Raw genomic sequence first — 20,015 nt, 5'->3', positions numbered from 1 at the left:
AATGTCGTCTCTGCAAATGCTGGCACAGTCAGAACTCATCAGAACTGAGAAGTGAATTCGTGAATGCTCTAAGAAGAGATCATCATCAATGGCAGCAGTTCAATTCTTTGCCTAATGGACTTTAAAAGTTGACAAAGAAAAGGGTTCTTCTTTGCCTTTAACGCTCATTTGAAACCTATTACTTTTATAGCAATATAAACTTTATTATGGAATAATATTCACTTTTCTTAGTATGAATATTCTCGCTGCCGCTACATATTTATTTTTGTGGCAATATAACTGCCACAAATCCACATCTATATATGTATCACTACCTCATCATCGTTCCAAAGAAAAAATAAGGACCAAACAAATTTTATTCTATATTCAATTATATTTATTCGTTTTAAAAAATCATACATGTTGAGTCTAAATAACTACATTACCCTTACTTTGAAGAAGTAGCGGAGATAGTTTAGTTGGGGAAAAATGTAGGTAATTTTAATTTGTTCATTAGAAGTTGATTTTGCATCTGTCTATACAAAAATAAATAAGAGTACTACTACAAATATAAGTCCTTTTGACATACAAGTTAATCCAAACATAATAAAATATATTTTCTCATAATGCGCGCGTAAAAATTACGTTCCTTTTTCTATTTCGGGTTCTTCCTCCTCTTCCTACTCTTTCTTCTTCTTCTCCTTCTTCTTTGCATTTCACTTCCTTTTTCTTCGCGTGTTTCATCTTCATCGTCGTTTTTTATTACTGTTATTGTTGTTGCATTTTTTTCCTTCTCTTTCTTTTGATTTTGCAACATTATGTATTTTTTTTTCTCCAAAAAAGAATTATGAGAATATGAAATAAGAATATGAAGAAGAAGAAGCAGCAAAAGATAAGGAAGAGGAAGAGGAAGAGTTTTGAATTATGCAGAACTTATTAGCACACATACACCGAAAATTCTTAAACAATACAATCAAATATTTTCGTGTTACACCCAAATTTGCTGCAAATACAAAAAAAAATATTTCTTTTAATGCTACATTTTTTTCTTCTTCTTTTTTTCTTATTTCTTTCTTTATTTTAGTTGAATAAATGTAAGTTTATCCTCTTCCAAGTAATTTTTCAGTATTATGTATTTCTTCTTCTTCTTTGTTTGATTTTTTTTGTTTTTATTCTTGTTAAAATAGTAAAATAAGAAGAAACATGAGAAGGTAAAATAAAAAGAAAAAGATGAATAAGAAAAAAAGAAGATAGAGATGATGATGAAAAAAAAAGAAACAATAGAAAATGAAGAGGAGGAAGATGAAGGGTTTTGAATTATGCAGAACTTATCAGCACACATACACTAAAAATTTTTAAACAATACACTCAAATATCTTTGTGTTACACCCAAATATCTTCGTGTTATACCCAAATTTGCTGCAAATATAGAAAAATATTTCTTCTAATGCTGTATTTTTTCTTCTTTTTTCCTTATTTCTTTCTTTCTTTTAGTTGAATGAATGTAAATTCATTTTCTTTGAAGAAATTTTGTACCATTATTATATGTTTCTTTTTCTTCTTTGTTTGATTTTTTATTTTTATTCTTGTTAAGAGAGTAAAACAAGAAGAAACTTGAGAAGATAAAATAAGAAAAAAAGATGAATAAAAAAAAGAAAAAGATGATGATGACGATGATGAAAAAGAAGAAGAAGAAGCACCAGAAGATAAGGAGGGGGAGAAGAAGAGTTTTGAATTATACAGAACTTATCAGCATGTATACACCGAAAATTCTTAAATATACACTTAAATATCTTCGTGTTATACCTAAATTTGCTGCAAATACAGAAAAATATTTTTTCTAATGCAAAAAATTTACATTACATTCAATTCAAACTATCAACAATGAATAACAATTTTCACAAATAAAAACAATAATTTAAAATAATAATCAATTTTGTTCTGGTTCAATTGACAATTTGAACTTATCTTCGATGAAATAACTAATGATGGAGGAGAAGGAGGAAAAGAAAAAAGAAAAAGAAATTCTAATGAAAAAAGAAGGAAGAAGAGGAGGAGGAGGAGAAGGTATTGGTGACGGTGACGACGATAACGAAAGAGAAGAATAAAAAAAAAAAAAACGTGTATGCATAAATATAAATAATTTATATAAACTTGTATAGAAAAATGATTTGTATATGGAGAATAATATAATAAATAATAATTTGCACATTCCTAAAATATTAAAGGATCTTTGTTAGAAAACACGGTGTGCCAGTTGAAGCATAAAATTTATATAATTGACATTAAAAAAATATCAAATATATATTTTACTAAAAAAATTTAATATAATAAAATTATAAAATTGAATAATTACTGTATCCTAACCAAATTTATAACATAATATAAAGTGGTAATTAATGATATTGTTCTATCTTAACTAAATTCTTTATAAAGAGATCCTAAATGGGTAATCATTCTACCAAAACCAAATTCTTATTCAAAAATATAAAGTGGTAAATTGTAATATTCTACCCAAAATCAAATTTTAATTACACCTAAAATACTGAACTAATAGTATAAACACTCAAATATGAAAAAAAGATTACAAAGGTACAAACTAATATTCACTAACCAAAAGAATGAATAATGACTTGGCACATAAAATAAAATGTAGGGACATAATACATACCCAAATTTTTTTTATCATTTTCTTTCTAAGACATTTCATTGTTACTTCCGTCGCACTAAACTAAGCTAACTAAGTCACTTGTTTATACTAATTCATAGTCAGTGAAATTACACCACAAATATAACAATTTGTGATATTATCCACTTTTATATTTATGAGTTTTAAGTTAATAATCTTAGGATGAAATATTTAATTAAGTAATTAATTTTTAATCTTTAAATTAATCAAACTTTGCACTAATACACTTTCAATTAATATCTATGTTTATCAACTTGTTGTATTATTATTTTCAACTGATAAACAAATCAAAATTAATTTCTAATTCAACATAACGAAAATAATTATTCTTTCTTAAAAATTTTATATTTTTTAAAATTCAAACCAAATTGCTTAATCATCAAAATTATTGATTTTTCTTTCTTATCATCTTTTTATACCTTTTTAAAAGACAAGGAACAAAAGTACATGTCTTGTAAACTCAAATTTTCTAATTAATTTAATATTTTGTCATCTAGTTATCCTAGCTTTTAAAAATGATTTTACCAAATATTACTTTATTCACTTATGCATATATATTAAAAGAAATTTTTATTTTATCAAATATAATTATAAAATTTTTAAAAAGCCAAGCGTAGATGATTTTGCTAATGAATACATGTTAGTTAAAGAATAAAAAATACAATGTTTTATGTAAAAAGAATTAAATTACAAGTTTTGTATTCTCTATATCCAACTTTTTAAAAATTATTTTAAAGATATTTATTATTTTTCTTTTCCAAAACAATCAGACAAATTGGCACATATATGATCAAATAATTGAATTACCCAGACACCGAAAAAAAAAATTACCCAAGTTTATTTGAAGAACTCTCTAATGTACGAAATTTTCTTTTGGAAGCATATTCCTTGAACGTTTTTTGGCCATTGTTCCTCCTTAAATTTCTTCCAATTTCCGGGTTTTTTATTTTTTTTACAGACTCTTCTTAATTAGGCTTCCCTTTTTGATTGGTCAAAGTAAATTTTCATGCCAAAAATTTTCTAGCTATCTAGCATAGCTGGTGGAAAAAATTAGGATAACTTAATTAATTAAAGGTCACTCATTTTCACATTTTTCTAATGTCATTAATAATTATTTTATCTTTTTAAATATTTTAAAAAGGGAGTATGGGCTATGGACCGTTCATAAAAAAACTATTAAAAATATTTATTATTTGTCATGATGATAAGGCCCCGTCCTTACAGTTTCCATGAACCAATCTCAATTCGACAACGCATTCAGCAAAACCACAGTGGGTTTTCAAAACCACTTTTGGTTTTGGGTTATTATCGATTTATCCCTTTTCTCTTTTCCTCGAATATTATATATATAAAAAAAATTTACGTTATTTTTTTCTATACTTTTTTTTTTCGCATTTTTTAGTTTTACTATTTTTTATCAATTATTTGTAGTACTAAAATTAAAAATATATAAAAAACATATATAAAAAATAATACATGTAAAATTATTTTAGAGAAAAGGATAAATCGATTTTTGACTTTTTGATTTGTGAATATTTAAATATTTGAGAATTTAAAAATATATTTAAATAGCTGACCTCTTCAAAATCTGGATACATCGATTTCTAGGTTTAATTTGTCCTATTTTAAAAAAACTCTCAGGTATGTATCCGTATGAATTAAGTCAATACAACGTGTGTCATGTTTAATTTTTTCGTTGGGTCTGAGAGACTCAAGTGAATATAAAGGATCGATATGTTCATGTTTTAAAAAGATCAGAAATTTAAATATATTTTTAAATTCTTAAATACTTAAATGTACACGGATTAAAAGATCAAGAACCTATTTGTCTATTTCTCTTAATCTTATATATCCTAACGTATAGTATTAATAAGCATTATATTAATGTATCTATTAATTTATTTTTTATTTTTAAATGAATATAAAAATAATAAAATAAAATTAGATAAAATGATAAATTACTTATAGTTTAATAAAAAATTACTGTATTTAAATTTTGATAATTATAACAAATATTTTTTATTGATTATATGTAATAAAAGATATATAGAAAATGGTTATGTACTAATTTTTTAGAGTAAAATGACCATTAGATCTTTGAGGATTTTGATCTCGTACTGATTAGTCTTTGAAAAAGAAAATATCAATAGATCCTCCACGATAACAAATGGTAGACATGTATGTTCATAAATAGTGTAAAATGATCATGAAATGAAGTTGGTCGTATATTTCGTTATAGATGTTATCTATAATAATGCGTATCCGTTGCTACCACATGAATATGTAAATTATATAATTTTGGATAATGAATATTTATTATCTTTTGAATTTTCATATAACATTTATTGACTACTCTTTATTTATCACGAATCTTGCCAAAACACGTGAGTTTCATTTTAAAAGTTGTTATCTGTATGACAATCTTTTTTAAATAAGCACGTTACAGTAGCAGATACAAGTACTACTATTAAATTTTACGTGATAAATTAATAAAAAAATATTACATGTCTACCATTTGCTATAATAAAATATCATATTAATATTTTTTCCTTACAAAAATAATTAGTTTGAGGTCGAAATCTTTAAAGATCTAATTATTATTTTATTTTGTTTATATTATATTGTCATTATATATAGAAGATAAAAATATTATATGAACATAAAAAATTAGTCAATATTTTTTTTGTATTTATTTTTTTGGTGTCTATATTTATATATAAATATAAGTATATATTTATATTTTAAATATATATTTTATAAAAAAACTATAATTTAATAATTAATTTTTTATAGACGCATTTCATAGTTGTACATAGATATTTCTAAAACAATAGCCTGATTTCTCCCCAGCCTTACATTTCCTCTTTTGCCCCTTTGAGTGTAAACAATAATAATAAAGAAGAAATTGACATAGAAGGAAACCCTCATGGCCTTGTTCCTTCTTCTCCCCTGATTCTAACGTCCAAAATAAATTCAGAACAGAAACCATATAAGAAACCCAAAACCCCCAAAATCAAAACCTCTCTCATTCACACATTCCAAACAAAGAAACTTCAGCAATCTATATTAAGATAAACACATAGACCCCAAACTTATCTCAACTCATTGTACGGTCCACACTCTACACCTCACACCCTCATAATAATCTCATCAACAATCTTCACACACATATATATAGTGTTTGATTAGAATCTTAAGTCGGTGGTTCACGCACACAAGGTGTTTGATAAAAGTTCTGGTGCTGAATTGTGTGGAATGGGGCGAGGGAGAGTGCAATTGAAGAGGATAGAGAACAAGATCAACCGCCAAGTCACTTTCTCGAAGAGAAGAGCGGGGTTGCTTAAGAAGGCGAACGAGATCTCAGTTCTCTGCGATGCTGAGGTGGCTCTCATCGTCTTCTCTTGCAAAGGGAAGCTCTTTCAGTTCTCCAGTGACCCCTGGTATCTCAATACTTCTTACCCTAATTTCTGCAAATCTATGTTTTTTTTTTAATTTCTTTTTTTTAGGTGAAAAAATTGCTTAGAGATCAAGCTCAAGTGGTCAAGATTAAGATTAAGACCTAATTTTTTTGCAGATTAAAACTAATTAAATCTAGCTAACTACTGTACTGAACTTCTGTTTTATTTTGAACAAAGCATAATTTTATTTTAATTAATTATATAAAACTAGCTACAACTTGGCCTTTTTTTTTTTTTTCATTTAACTTGTATAAGCCTTTGGATCTTCATGTTGCCATTTTTTTAACTTTTTTTTCTTCTTTTTCTGTGTTTGTCTTCTTCTTATTTTTTCTTCTTGATCCCTAAATTTAGGTTTAAGTTCATCACTGTTATATATGTCTCCTAATATATAAAAGGAAAAGTATTTTACTAGGGTTATTTCTTGTTCATATATAGAATTTTCCCTTAATAGTAGTTATTAGTGACTAATTTGTTTGATAAAACAGTGTAAACATTTGCTGTTCTAATTAACTCTTTCTTTTTTTTTTTTTGGCCCCGCTTGTACTTGTGAAAAGATTGGGAACTAACATGCGTGCATTATCTAGTAATGGCATGTAAATTAAAGCTTTAGAGAAAGTCATGTTGTTTTATTCTCTTTGGGAGTAGTATATATATATATGAAAAAATGTTTGATAACCAAAAAAAAAAAAAAATAAAAAAAAAAAATTTATTTTACAATTAATAAATATTAAATAAAATAAAATTTGAATTATTTTTTGTGTGTTAACATTACATATATATGAATATTAATTAATTAATTAATTAATTAATTAATTAATTAATTAGGTAGTTAATTGGAAAAGTTATAGTAATATATGATATGTTATTATGGGGAATGAAAGAAGGGTTAGTTAGTGAAGTGAGTCACTGGTAGGTCTCTCATGGGCATGTAATAAGTGTACTGTGTACGTGTTTGTTTTACTGTTTCAAAAGCATCACCCTCATCCCTTTGATATAACACAACAGGTTTTGCCCTGTTGTCAATCAAATCCAACAAAAAATCTAACTATATGCCAAATTTTTTTTATGGTATAACAGTTTAGTTAAATTTTTTATAATAAGACGGGTTGAATAATCGACAAGTTTTATATTAAAAAATAATTATATTATGTATATATAAAAAATTAGTTATTAATTAATTATTTGTATAAAATATATATTAAAATATAAAATATAAATATTTTTAAAATAAGTTATTTATTTGATATTTAAAAAATAAGCCATTTATTTCATAGTATTTAAAAAAAAGTCATTTATTTGATATTTATTTTTAAAAAATTTATTCAATAAAACGGTAAAAAGATAAAATAAAGATAGGACATAAAAAAATAATTTTTTGTTTTGTATATAAACTATATGTCAAAAGCAAAAGAAAAACAAAATTGAGAAAAAAAATTAAAGACAGAAAATAAATATATACACAACAGTTTATCCATGCCAGATTAAATATATCTGAATAATTTTAGTAGTTCTAATTATTTCAAGTGAGGTTTCTGTTTGAATGTTTAGTTTCAACCTTTGATAGTGCCATATATATAAATGTGTAAAATCTTTTTTTTTTTTTTTTACTTTTCCTTTATTTGTGAATTCACAGCATGGAGAAGATACTTGAAAGGTATGAGCGGTATTCATATGCAGAGAGGCAGCTCGTTGCAAATGATCAAGGACCAAATGTATGTCCTCATCGTCGAATCATCGGACTATAAAATTAGTCAAAAACAATCAGAATAATTCACTTTTAAACTAACATTTTTAACAACTTTTAATTCATTTATAAATAATACGACATATCTCTCACTCTCATATAAAATTGTTCCTCTCTCTCACTAGATACATCTCATGAAGTAGTATATATTATAGGACAATACTGAATACAACTGAAGTAATATTGCTTGGATTTAACTCTTCTGATGAATGGTTAATTTTTTTTTTATCTAATTACTTATTATTAATTCGCTAAGATTATTCAATTATTCATATTTATCCACGCTGTCAGGAAAATTGGACTCTAGAATATGCAAGGCTCAAAGCAAGGGTGGAAGTCTTAGAGAGAAATCAAAGGTATCAAATAAAATAATTAAGTAAAAGCAAGGGTTTGTGTTCCTATATTATATGCTTTTTAATTTTTCTTTTTCAGGAATTTTATGGGACAAGATCTGCAATGCTTAAGTCTAAAAGAGCTTCAGAATTTAGAACAGCAGCTTGATTCTGCTCTCAAACAAGTTAGATCACGAAGGGTAGTAAAACCATGCAAACCTTGGGTGTTTTTGGCAATATATATAGTGATGATGATTCTGATTTTACTTATATTTAATATATAACTTGCAGAACCAACTCATATATGAGGATATCTCAGTGCTTCAGAAAAAGGTTAGTCTCAGTTTGTGTAAACTTTACATTTAGAAAATATCTTATAAGCATAGCTCTATAAAATTTGTACAATGTTTGATAAATTAAATTAAATATTAATTTTAATAAGTATAAAATAATAAAAATTTATATTTAGTAAAATAATTTTTAAAATAAAAGATGTAATAGACATAAATATAAAGATAAATTTAAATATTTATTAATATATAATGTTATATTAAATATTTTTAATTTTAATAGTTACAAGATGTCAAGATAATTTTAAAAATATTTTTAAAATATTTTTAAAAATAAATTTAATTTTGATGCAGTGTCAATATAAAATCATTTTATACGTATATCCAATCACATAATGCTATATTAATAAAAATAAATATTTTTTATATTAACTCTCTGAATAATTTTTTAAAAAAACGATTGTCATTACGTTTTACAATGTAAATGCATAAAAATTAAACTCTTAAACTCTTTTTTTAATTTACTAAACTCTAAAACAAAACAAAATATTTGTGTTTTCATCTTTTAAAAAAATGTTAACAAACCAAACCTGACTAGTCTTGGTTACTTTTTTTTTTTTATCAAAGATAAGAAACTCGAACCCACAACTTCTTAATTGAGTATGGAGAGATTATATCATTTGAGTTATTACTCATTGGCTAATCTTAGTTACTTTTACTTGTCAAGAAAGAGTTTATAATCATTTTTTAGTTTTTTTTAAGTAACCGTCTCATAGGAATAAAAACGTATAAAGATAAAGAACAAAAAAAAAAAATTTAATTGTTTAGGGGTAGAGATAAAATCAAAAACACTAAATTATTATATATCATATACAGAATATTCTAAAAGTAGAAGAAAATGTTTTTATTTTTATACTAAATTTCTGTATTTCTGTTTCAAATACAATATTTAAACACAACAAATATAAAGCGTGTAATAAAATAATGAAAATGATTTCCAATGTAAAATGTTGTTTCAATTTGTACTCTCTCCTTGCATCACTTTCACAATAATAAAAAGGGGGGTTTATTAATGAATATTTGAGGATTTTTAGTTATATAAATGAGAAAATACACTTTCTAGCTTGAAGAGAGAAAAAAAAAAATTTGAACACGAACTAGCTACCTATTATTCAACTTTTGGGGATTTTCTTTCTTTATTTTTTTCTTACAAGATGGGATTTCGAGATAAAAATAGAGATCAAAGGTCAAATTTTGTAGGAATTCATTATATAATTACGTCATGTGGGATTTAGTAAACAAACTTACACTTTTTAATTTTTGACAAAGAAAACTTACATATAATTTAATAACTATTTATAAATATTATATTATTAATTGTATTTAACACACTGTGAATTGCATGTAAAGGATAAATGTGAAAATTGATCAATAAATGATACATTTAAACATGATACTGACATATATATTGAATAAAAAAAAATTCTATACAGTGATAGATACTGTGAATTAAAGAAGATCATAGTACTTAAGTCTTGATTATATATATTGAAAAGAGAGATAATTTATTTTTTAAAAAAAAGTTAATGAAGTATATAAAATTTGAAAGAAAAAATTGACAAAACATAGAGATAAAATATTTTCTTTTCCTCATTAAATCATCAGAAATTGTCACAAGAATATCTCATCAATTCTCATAACGTGAAAAGCTTCATTAAAACAGTTTTACACCGTCATGTGAGAGTCTGCGAACTACTGAACTCACTTGTATTTAAACTTTTATACCAATTTATTCACATGTATACTCAAATTTATTTTTGTCACCTAATATTCTATATATAGTTAGTGATGGTTAGACTTACTAAATGTAGAAAGTTAGCGGTTAGAATTAGCTGACACAACTAAAAGGGTACTTAATTAATTAGTTCTGTTGAATTTATCAAGTTAGTCATTACAGTTAGTTAGGTTCTCATTAAATTTATAGGAAGAATTTTAAATGTATTGAAAACATTGATATTCTAGTTATTTTAACCGTTAATCTGAATTATAAAAAATATATATAATATATAGTAATTAAAATCAACGGTTAAAATAACTGGAATACTAATATTCTCAGTACACTTCAAATTTTTTTTAAATTTATATATGTGGTAATATGCTATATTCTTTTATCATATCGCAAGTCAAATAAATTTACCTAGTTTGACATTAATTAATTATTAATTATCCCGGTGACGGTGATCAACCAATGTAAGTAGACACATCATCATAATTTAATTTGTGTAGATTTTTTTAATTTTTTATTTATTTTTTTCTGTTGTATAATATTGCAGGAGAAGACCCTACAAGAACAAAACACCTTGCTAGCTAAGAAGGTAACAATTTCTTTAATTATTATTGTGTCCTATAGAATTATAGAGTACTAATATTTTCATATTTTTTGGATGAAAAATTATTACTGTATTATTAAATAAAATTAATTATTTTGAAATTATAAAACTTAAAAATTAATCTTAAAATCCTTAATCAGATCAAATAAGTTAGATATGGATATCCTTATATGAAAAAAGATAAAATAATAATATTATCACTCCTATTTTTAATAATGTCATCATATACATAATTTTTTATTTTATATTTATATAAATTTATAAAAAATAATATTATTAAAATAAAAATCACAATATCGAATTCCCAAAAATATGTAATAAAATCCCCCCCGGGGGGGGGGGGGGCTCTCTTCAATAATAGCATGAAAGATTTTATACATATTTTGAGCTCTGAATTTTAAATCTATCTCACTGAATGTGAGCACATGAATTGAGTGAAATCTAGATCAAGGAGAAAGAGAAAGCAATCACACAACAAGCTCAACTGGAGCTGCAAAATAACTTTATGGATCTAACCCCCTTTGTTGTGGCACCTCAATCCTCGGAGATGAACATTGGGTTAGTATTATATATTTTCTTAATTAATTTCATGTTGCTCTGAAACTTTCAACCAAGCATGTCTCCATTATTGAGCTTATGTGTGTATATTCCTCTGGTAATTTTTTATTTATTATTTTGCATTCTCATGCTGCATGAAACCAGTGTACAGAGAAGAGTTAAAGAAACTTCGCTACAAAGGGAGTTAATTTATAAAGTGAGAATCACTTAATATATAATTTAAAGGATTAATTGTACCTTACCCATAAACTTCACGGCATGTGTACTTTAGTCTCCAAACTTGCATGCTTAAAAATGTCTAGGGGGTAAATTGCAAATACATAAAAGTTAAAGCAGGTATAATGCGCTTATTTTTGCTTAAATATAACAATACTCAGAGAAGTTCAAGAAATCATTTGTATATTTTAAAAACTTAGAGTCAAACTACACTTTCCTTTACAAATTAGATATTAAAATTCACATGGCAATGCCGTAGAGATTTCATCTGAGGTTCCAGGTTTTTTTTTTTTTTTTTTTTTTTTTTTTTTTTTTTTTTTTAATTCACATGGCGTTAAGTTCAGGCATATAAATTTTAGTAAGTATAATTTACCCTAATTGCAATGAGCATTATTATTGCAAGGGCTACCCTTTTTACGAAAAAAAAAAATTCACTGTAGGGATAAACTTATTTTGAACGAGTTTTAAGAGAATAATATAATATGGGGTTTTTTAAAAAGTAAAATAAAATAAAATAAAAAAGCAAAAGGATATCCGGAAATTTATTTTTTGACACAAGAAAATCCAGATTTTGATTATTATTATTATTATTATTATTTACAAGCAAGACTTAACTTTATTAATTACTTTATCACATTTTTACGGTCACATATTGTATCACCTATTCAGGTTGTATTACTTTTTTTTCTGCTTGAACTTTTTATAAATGCATATAGAGGTGCTTCATAAAATTGTTTCTCCCATTTAATTTCATTATATTTTGAAGAAAGTGATTTTTGAGAATATATTTATAATAATGCATCCAAGTTACAACTATGTATATATCCAAAAAAAAACATAACTAAGTTAAAAGCATACTTCGGAAAGTTAATGACAATTCATACGTATTGTTCTATATATTATTTTTATAACTTCTGTTTAAGAACAACTTCCAGACAGATCATTTTGTTTTTCTTTTTCAAAGCAATAGCAACATATATGTAACTAAGTGTTGAGACTTGGGACTTATAAAGGGCCTATCTACATAATATAGTTCAAAGTTCAAACAATCTACGTGGAATATATATCATTCACTGAAATATTGAGATATGTTATTTGAATGAAATTAATTTTAATACAGTAAAAAAGTTTTACGTATATATTCAATTACGTAATTATTTTTATATTTATTAATATATTAAAATTAAATTTTATTTAAAATTTTGAATATCTCAATTTAATATTACTAGTCATTGTTTTTGTCAGATATTTTATTTTGTTTGTGTTTCATCTTATTATTTGATATGCATAAAATTAAAAATTATATATTATTATGCATTATAGCTTTTACTTTGATTAAACTAAAAAACTTAATAAATACTAATCATGGAGGTAAATATATATGCACTATGCAGCGGGTTCCCACAAGGTAGAAGTGATGGCGAACATAATGAAGACATGGCAGCTAATGCTCGTGCTAATAATACCCTTCTTCCCCCATGGATGATTCGCCCTATAAATGAATAGGATGGTATTATTACTAATACATATGAATATGCATGGTTGCAAAGAACGACCTTCCTTAATTATTATATATGATGATGATGTTGTATAATGTCTAATTTGTTATGTCGAAACTCATTTGATGTCTTTTTACTTGAAATATATATGTTATATATATAATGTATGTGTCATATGTCTGTATGTTTAAAGTTTTAAAGAAACTTAGTAAATTCCATCATGGGTTGTCTATATGTATATATTATATCATATTTATGAGCTTTTGAAGTATATATGGAAGTATAGAACACTACGTCAGATGTGTTAAAATATTATGTATACAAAAAATATTATTTGTACATTAAAATTAATAATTAAAATTAATTATTGTATATTTATATATAAATATATATATTATTTAATTTTTTTTAATATATATTTTATATTTAAACATATATTTTATATTAGTAAATAATTTTAATAATTGATTGTTTGATTTTAATATACATTTACCATAATTGTTAAGTATAAGAAGTAGAGTTAATTTAATGAAAAGTTTTTTGGTATGTTTCTTTTTCGGATTTACTAAACTTATCTTTGGAATAAATATTAAATATTTAAAAATGATTTATTTTTATATCTTTTAAATTAAATATTAACTTTTAATATTTTTTAGCAAATTAGACGCTAAAATTTTAAGTACTGTAACAATCACTTAATTTTAATTTTATATCAGTTGAAAATAGAATGACCTATAAATCTATTGTAATATTAAGATTTGAGTTAAATATATATGTTTCTATTCTTTATTTTTTTTAAAAAAATTAGAAGTGAGACTCAAATTTATAATATAAGTAAAAACAAAAAAACTATATCATATTATCATTTGAGTTATAGCGAGCTCGTTGGCTGTCCTGTTCCTATTCTTTATTATACTATGGTTATTCACTTAATGTATTGGATGGGAATTTTCTTGTATGATTCTAACTTAATTACGTGCCATTGTGACCACAATATAGAACACATGTTTCGTTCAACATATATTTATATAGCAAATGCATATAAAAAAAAAACCTTTGCTAAAGAGTGTTTTAAAGACACTCTTTTATAAACACATATTTATTTAAAGATTTAAGTAAGAATTTTAAAATTTATAAAAAAATCTAATAAAAACCTTCTACTCATAAACTTCAAACAGTGACTTAAGAAAGATCATTAAACTTTTTCTCTGTTTGTAATATTTTTCTGACGTAAATATAATTCATCAAAAATCTAGTTTGTCTTTCGAAACTTTTTTCATAGATCACATAGCTAAAGTAAAGTGGTAACTCTAAGTTATAACTAGGTTGGAGAGTTTTTGATCGAAAGATTTTCGATAAAGTGGTCGAAATTAAATCAAGAATAGATAAAAATGTATCTATAAAAGATACTCTAATAATCAAAGTGAATAGATATTTAAGAGGTATAATAATCTTATAAATATAGAATGTTAGAATTAAAAATTGATGGTTCTAGTTGAACTTGAGAAGGGGGTTGAATCAAGTTGGTTAAAAACTCAAATTTTCTTGTTCTGTTTTTGCTGTTGTTCGAGTTGCAGGAGATTATTTGAAATAGTCTCATACGCAGAACATTAAAAGAAGAGAGAAGAGGAGAAAGGGGCCAGCATGTATCCTGGTTCGGATTCTTAGTGTCATGAATCCTACATCCAGTCTCCACCACAAACCATGGTGGAATTTCACTATAATTCTCAGATTACATTCACCAATACTATTGAATTAATTCCTAATCCAATTAGTATCTACCCCTAAGCTTTATACACCAAAGCTTAGCAACCCCAAAGTGCTATCCCAACTTGGAAGGGGAATCTACACAGATTCAACTCTCACCAAGTGCTAACCCAACTTGGCAAGGGGAACTAATCCTAGTTCATAAACCCAAATTACATCAGAAATCTGTGGCTATTTTGCATCACTCTTACCTTTTCTCTCTTGGCTTTTGATCCTCACACAATTGCCTTTTTCAAAACAGAAAATAACGCAAGACAGCCATAACTTAAAATCAGAATTAAGCTTGAGTAGAAGAAAGAGATTTCAGCTCTAAGTTAGAGATGATGCTCTGAATATGTGTGCTCTCTTCCTTAGCTCCAAATGTTGGATTGAAGCTTGCTATATATCTTCTTCTTGACTTCATTGTAGCTTCATCCTCTCTGTTTTTCCTTGCTGCCCGTTGGAGTGGTCCTTGATGGCATGCAGTCCTTTCTTCATCCTGCTCCACTTCCCCTGCTGTTCGAGGAGCTCCACCACTACCTCTGCTGTCCTTGGTGTTTCTTTCTTCCTTGGCATGTTCCTCTTTTCCATTCTGCTCTATTTCCTTGCTGCTGCTCTATGCAAGTTTGTGTTTTGCATAACCACGATCCACAGCAGTGCTTTGGTGATGTCCTTGGGTTAGTGTGTGTGTCCTTTGTGTCCTTGCTTGCTTTTACAGAGCTACACTTGTCCTTGCATGATACAGTTGTCCTCATATTGCTTTTAGCAAATATATACATAATCATTTAATGTTGCTAAACGGTACTATGAGGAATTGTTGGACTTGTTTACTGCACTAAGGAACAATGTGAGCTGCTTTTCTATTTGCTGTGATGGGCTGATGTATCAAATGCTAGTATACTTGGGCCTGCCACAATAAAGCACACATTAAACAATATTGGGCTTTTAACCCAAAAACAATGTTTGTCATCATAATATAACCCAAAATCAAACTAGGCTCAACAATCTCCCCCTTGATGACAAACATAAAAATATAGGGAAATTAAATTAAAAAAAAATTAACTGAGTTAAGAACACTTCCCTTTGATGACATTCAGATTTTGAGTTGCTCCCCCTGAATGCTAGCATTACTCTCCCTTGATCATGGCTTACATCTTTTCTTGAACCAAAACTTAAGAACAGCCAAAACCAATATTTTTAAACTATAAATCACAGTAATGAAAGCACAGAGCAATTAACACGAAGCACCACAAAATATTGTTCTTAACTATTACTATTAATCCCTAAGTCAAAACTAACATTCCTTTTCTTTTCTCCCCATTTTGTCATCAAGGGAGAAAAGGAAACAACTTGCACAAAATTTGTTAGTGGCCAGTGTATCTAGTCCAAGTAGCAGAGTAGTTTAGGTCTGTTACAGTCATCCCACAAAATAAACTAAACAAGTTCAAAACAAAAAACAAGTCATATTCGCAGATGAGATAACAAGAAGTTAGGCATCAGAGTTGGATTCATCAGAGGTTTCGTCATCCTCACCCTCATTGTCAGAAGTTGTGAGGCCAACCTCGATGTCCTCCACAAAGTCTCTCAGAATCCGAATCCTTCCCTTAGTCTTTTTGAGAGCATTTTCCTCCAAAACTTGATTCCTTTTGCGCTCAGCACCATGATGGAGAAGAAGATCTGTCAGATTGAGGAATTCTTCAAGGACATTCTTCAGAATGCGTGTCATGGTCTTGACTGTAGTGGATGTGGAAGGGAGAATCAGAGGATCCTCATCAACAGAGGGAACATCAGTGCTGTCATCAGTTTGGCGACGCCTAGGAGCTGTTTTCTTTACTACACCACCCCCTTTGATATATGAGTTACAATCTTTAGCAATTTCAGCCCCAAAATTAACATTGTAATATTGAAAAATTTTTGTAAGAAGCATGCCATATGGCAAAGCATTTTTGGTACTGATACACGCATGCATGTGTCTCATAAGCAAGTAAGCAAAAGAAATAGGAGATTTTGAAAGCAATGCATACAAAACCAGTGTGTCACAGAATGAGACGCGTTGAAAAAAACCGCTCTGAGACAAGATGACATGGTTAACAATCCTGTGCAGCTGGGCACGGACTGGACCAAGAGACTTATGAGTAGGAGTGTTACCTTCTAAGAGAGGGATATTGATGCAGACAGTGCTTAGGGCATCAAAATATGAAACATTGAGCGTATCGTCCCACTTACCAGAGGTGTAGACATCAGGGCCTCGGTCCTGGTAATCTAGGGCTTTGCCTAGGTGATATTTGTCAAGAATGATCACTTTGCCTTTAACAAAAGAGGCGATTCTCCCTTCTTTGTAGGACATGTTGCTATAGAACTGTTTTACCAAATCAGGATAAACTTTCTCTTTGATGGACAGTATGGATGTCCAACCTTGATATGCAAACAATGGGGTAAAGTTCAGGCCTTTCCTACGGAGTTTGTCAAGATTGACAAGCTTCGGGGGACAGAGTTTACGCTCGTAAATATCTTTGCAGAAAAACAAATAGTTCATGAGAGATTGGAAACGGCGACGATCAAAAGACTCATGGGGAAAATCAGCATAGAAAGATTTGTAGGCAATGGGGTTTGACAGCTTAGGTTCAGACACAGAACGAAGAGGGAGGTCAATGACTGTACCGCGAGTATGGCGACTCTAAGTGTGGGTTGTCTCTTCGTCTTCTTGAAGAGGCCTCTTTCCTCTGGAAGAGTTGGGTTTGGATGAACTTGGTTGAGAGTCGGTTGGAGGAGGAGGTGGTGAAGGACGAGGAGCAACGCCAGGTCGGCGAGCGGTGGTCTTAGTGCGGGCCATGTCAGGAGAAGGGTTTGGTGGTGGAGATGGTGAGGAATGAGTGGGGGAATGAGAGGGAGATGAGTGTGTGTGATCAGAACGGTGGGTACCACTGTGGGAGCCTCTGCAAGCAGCTCTTTTCTTGCGAGCCATTTTATAGAGAACAGGTTGAAGGAGATGATGGAGTGGATATAGTAGTGTGAATGGGTGCATGTAGTGGGGAGTTATTATAGGCTTGAGAAGTGTAAAGGTTGCACTTTGAAAAAGATAAAAATCCAATCTTGGAAAACGTTTTGAAAGTTACAGCTGTAACCTTCGTACGTTTGAAAAGCAAACAAGGGATGGAATTTAATAAAAGGATGCAATTCAAAAATGAAGCCCTAATATATGAAATGCAATTTTTTTAAAAAAATTAGACAAAAAATTGAAAGTAGGTTCAATAAGCCCAAGCATTTCGAAAGCCCACTTTTCATAAAATCTTAAACAAAATTTGTTTCAAAAAATGAAAAGACCCCAAAGTTTTCAATAATGAAAAAGCCCATTGGTGCAGAGACTGCTTCAGCACTACACATCCAACATTCATAATGATTAGAGTTGAATCCAATAGCTTCATAGTGAGTTAACGAAGTTTACTTATCATCTGCCAAAAAAATCTCACCGCGATTTATGAGACAAAACACAAAAGATCTTATTATCAGAAAAATTAGGAAAACAGAGAAAAAGCTAGAATGCCCAGTTCAGTTCGCAGCTTACAGAACCTCTCTTCTATCAATGGTTTGGTGAAAATATCTGCTAGCTGACCTTCAGAATTAACAAACTGAATATCTAAATTTCCAGTTTGCACATGTTCTCTTATAGAATGAAAACGAACTTCAATGTGCTTTGTTCTTGAGTGCAAGACAGGGTTTGTGGAAATATTGATAGCACTCAGGTTGTCACAAAATAATGGAATATTTGAGACATTCAATTTATAGTCAGCTAGTTAAGTTTTCAGCCATAATAATTGAGAACAACAAGAGGAGGCTGCAATATACTCAGCTTCGGCTGTTGAAAGTGCCACAGTAGCTTGCTTCTTGCTAGACCAAACAATGAGGGATTTTCCAAGAAAGCAGCACATGCCACTTGTGCTTCTTCTATCAATCCTATCCCCAGCAAAATCTGCATCACAGAAATCCACTAATTGAAAAGAATCAGTCTTAGGAAACCATAAACCATAGTTAGTGGTACCAAGCACATATCGGATGATCCTTTTGATAGCTGAGAGATGAGATTCCTTAGGCTTTGATTGAAACCGTGAGCAAACTCCAACACTTTGGATGATATCAGGCCTTGAGGAGGTTAGATGCATCAAGGATCCAATCATCCCTCTATAGCGTGTCTCATCAACATCTCTACCATGTTCATCTTTATCAAGCTTGATGTTAGGATGCATGGGGTTCCCATAGGCTTAGCATAGTCCAGCCCAAACTTCTTGACAAGTTCCTTTGCATATTTTTCTTGATGGATGAATATGCCTTCTGCAGTTTGCTTGATTTGCAAGCCTAGGAAGAAATTGAGTTCTCCCATCATGCTCATATCAAATTCATTGGTCATAAGCTTAGCAAAATGTCCATTTGGAACAGCTTGAAGCCACAATGAGTAGCATATGCAAGGAGCAATCTGATGGCTTCCATTCGAGCTACATGTGCAAAGGATTCATCGAAATCAATCCCTTTCTCTTGATCATATCCTTGAGCGACCAATCTAGCTTTGTTTCGGACTATGGAGCCATCTTCCCCCAGCTTGTTTCTGAAAGTCCATTTAGTGCCGGTGACTTTCTTTCCATGTGGATTAGGCACCAATGACCAGACCTGATTCTTCTCAAATTGCAACAATTCCTCCTTCATGGCCAACACCTAAGATGGATCAGCAAGAGCTTCTTGGATATTTTGAGGTTCAATCTTTGATAAAAGAGCAATGTTGTTGGATTCGCCTCTTTTCAAAGATGAACGAGTAGTTCTCCCAGTGGATGGATTTCCTATTATGAACTCTTCAGGATAGTTTTTCAAAAACCTCCATTCTCTTGGTCTTCTTGACTGGTTTGAGGATTCAGGTTCCTCTTGATCAACAATGGCCTCTGCATCAGTATTTTCTGCAGTAACAGGAGATAATTCCAAATGGTCTCCTGCAGAATTGGGATTTTCGTTGCTAGCAGGAGCAGCTTCATGAGAATCAGAATTATGTTGAACTGGCTCATCGTTCTTGGGGAATTCAGCTTCAAAACCTGGACTATCATCTATGCAAATACTAGGAATAATGTTAG

General features: G+C 28.8%; 2 protein-coding genes across 2 annotated transcripts; one reads left to right on the top strand and one right to left on the bottom strand.

Moving 5' to 3' along the window:
- Positions 1–5,566: 5,566 nt before the first annotated feature.
- Positions 5,567–13,387, top strand: LOC112716254 (agamous-like MADS-box protein AP1). The gene is made up of 8 exons (XM_025768126.3): positions 5,567–6,108; positions 7,760–7,838; positions 8,162–8,226; positions 8,303–8,402; positions 8,494–8,535; positions 10,826–10,867; positions 11,328–11,440; positions 13,051–13,387. Exons 1-8 carry the CDS (start codon positions 5,924–5,926, stop codon positions 13,160–13,162), a joined length of 738 nt encoding a protein of 245 aa, XP_025623911.1. The 5' UTR covers positions 5,567–5,923; the 3' UTR covers positions 13,163–13,387.
- Positions 13,388–18,695: 5,308 nt separating this feature from the next.
- LOC112717871 (secreted RxLR effector protein 161-like) lies at positions 18,696–19,145 on the bottom strand. Its single transcript, XM_025769797.1, has one exon. The coding sequence runs from the start codon at positions 19,143–19,145 to the stop codon at positions 18,696–18,698; it is 450 nt and encodes a 149-aa protein (XP_025625582.1).
- Between the last annotated feature and the right edge of the window lie 870 nt (positions 19,146–20,015).

This window comes from Arachis hypogaea, chromosome 10 (genome assembly GCF_003086295.3).
Source record: "Arachis hypogaea cultivar Tifrunner chromosome 10, arahy.Tifrunner.gnm2.J5K5, whole genome shotgun sequence".
Classification (NCBI taxonomy): Eukaryota; Viridiplantae; Streptophyta; class Magnoliopsida; order Fabales; family Fabaceae; genus Arachis; species Arachis hypogaea.
Note: the sequence above shows the minus strand (reverse complement) of the source record. Positions and strands in the feature narration are given on the sequence as shown.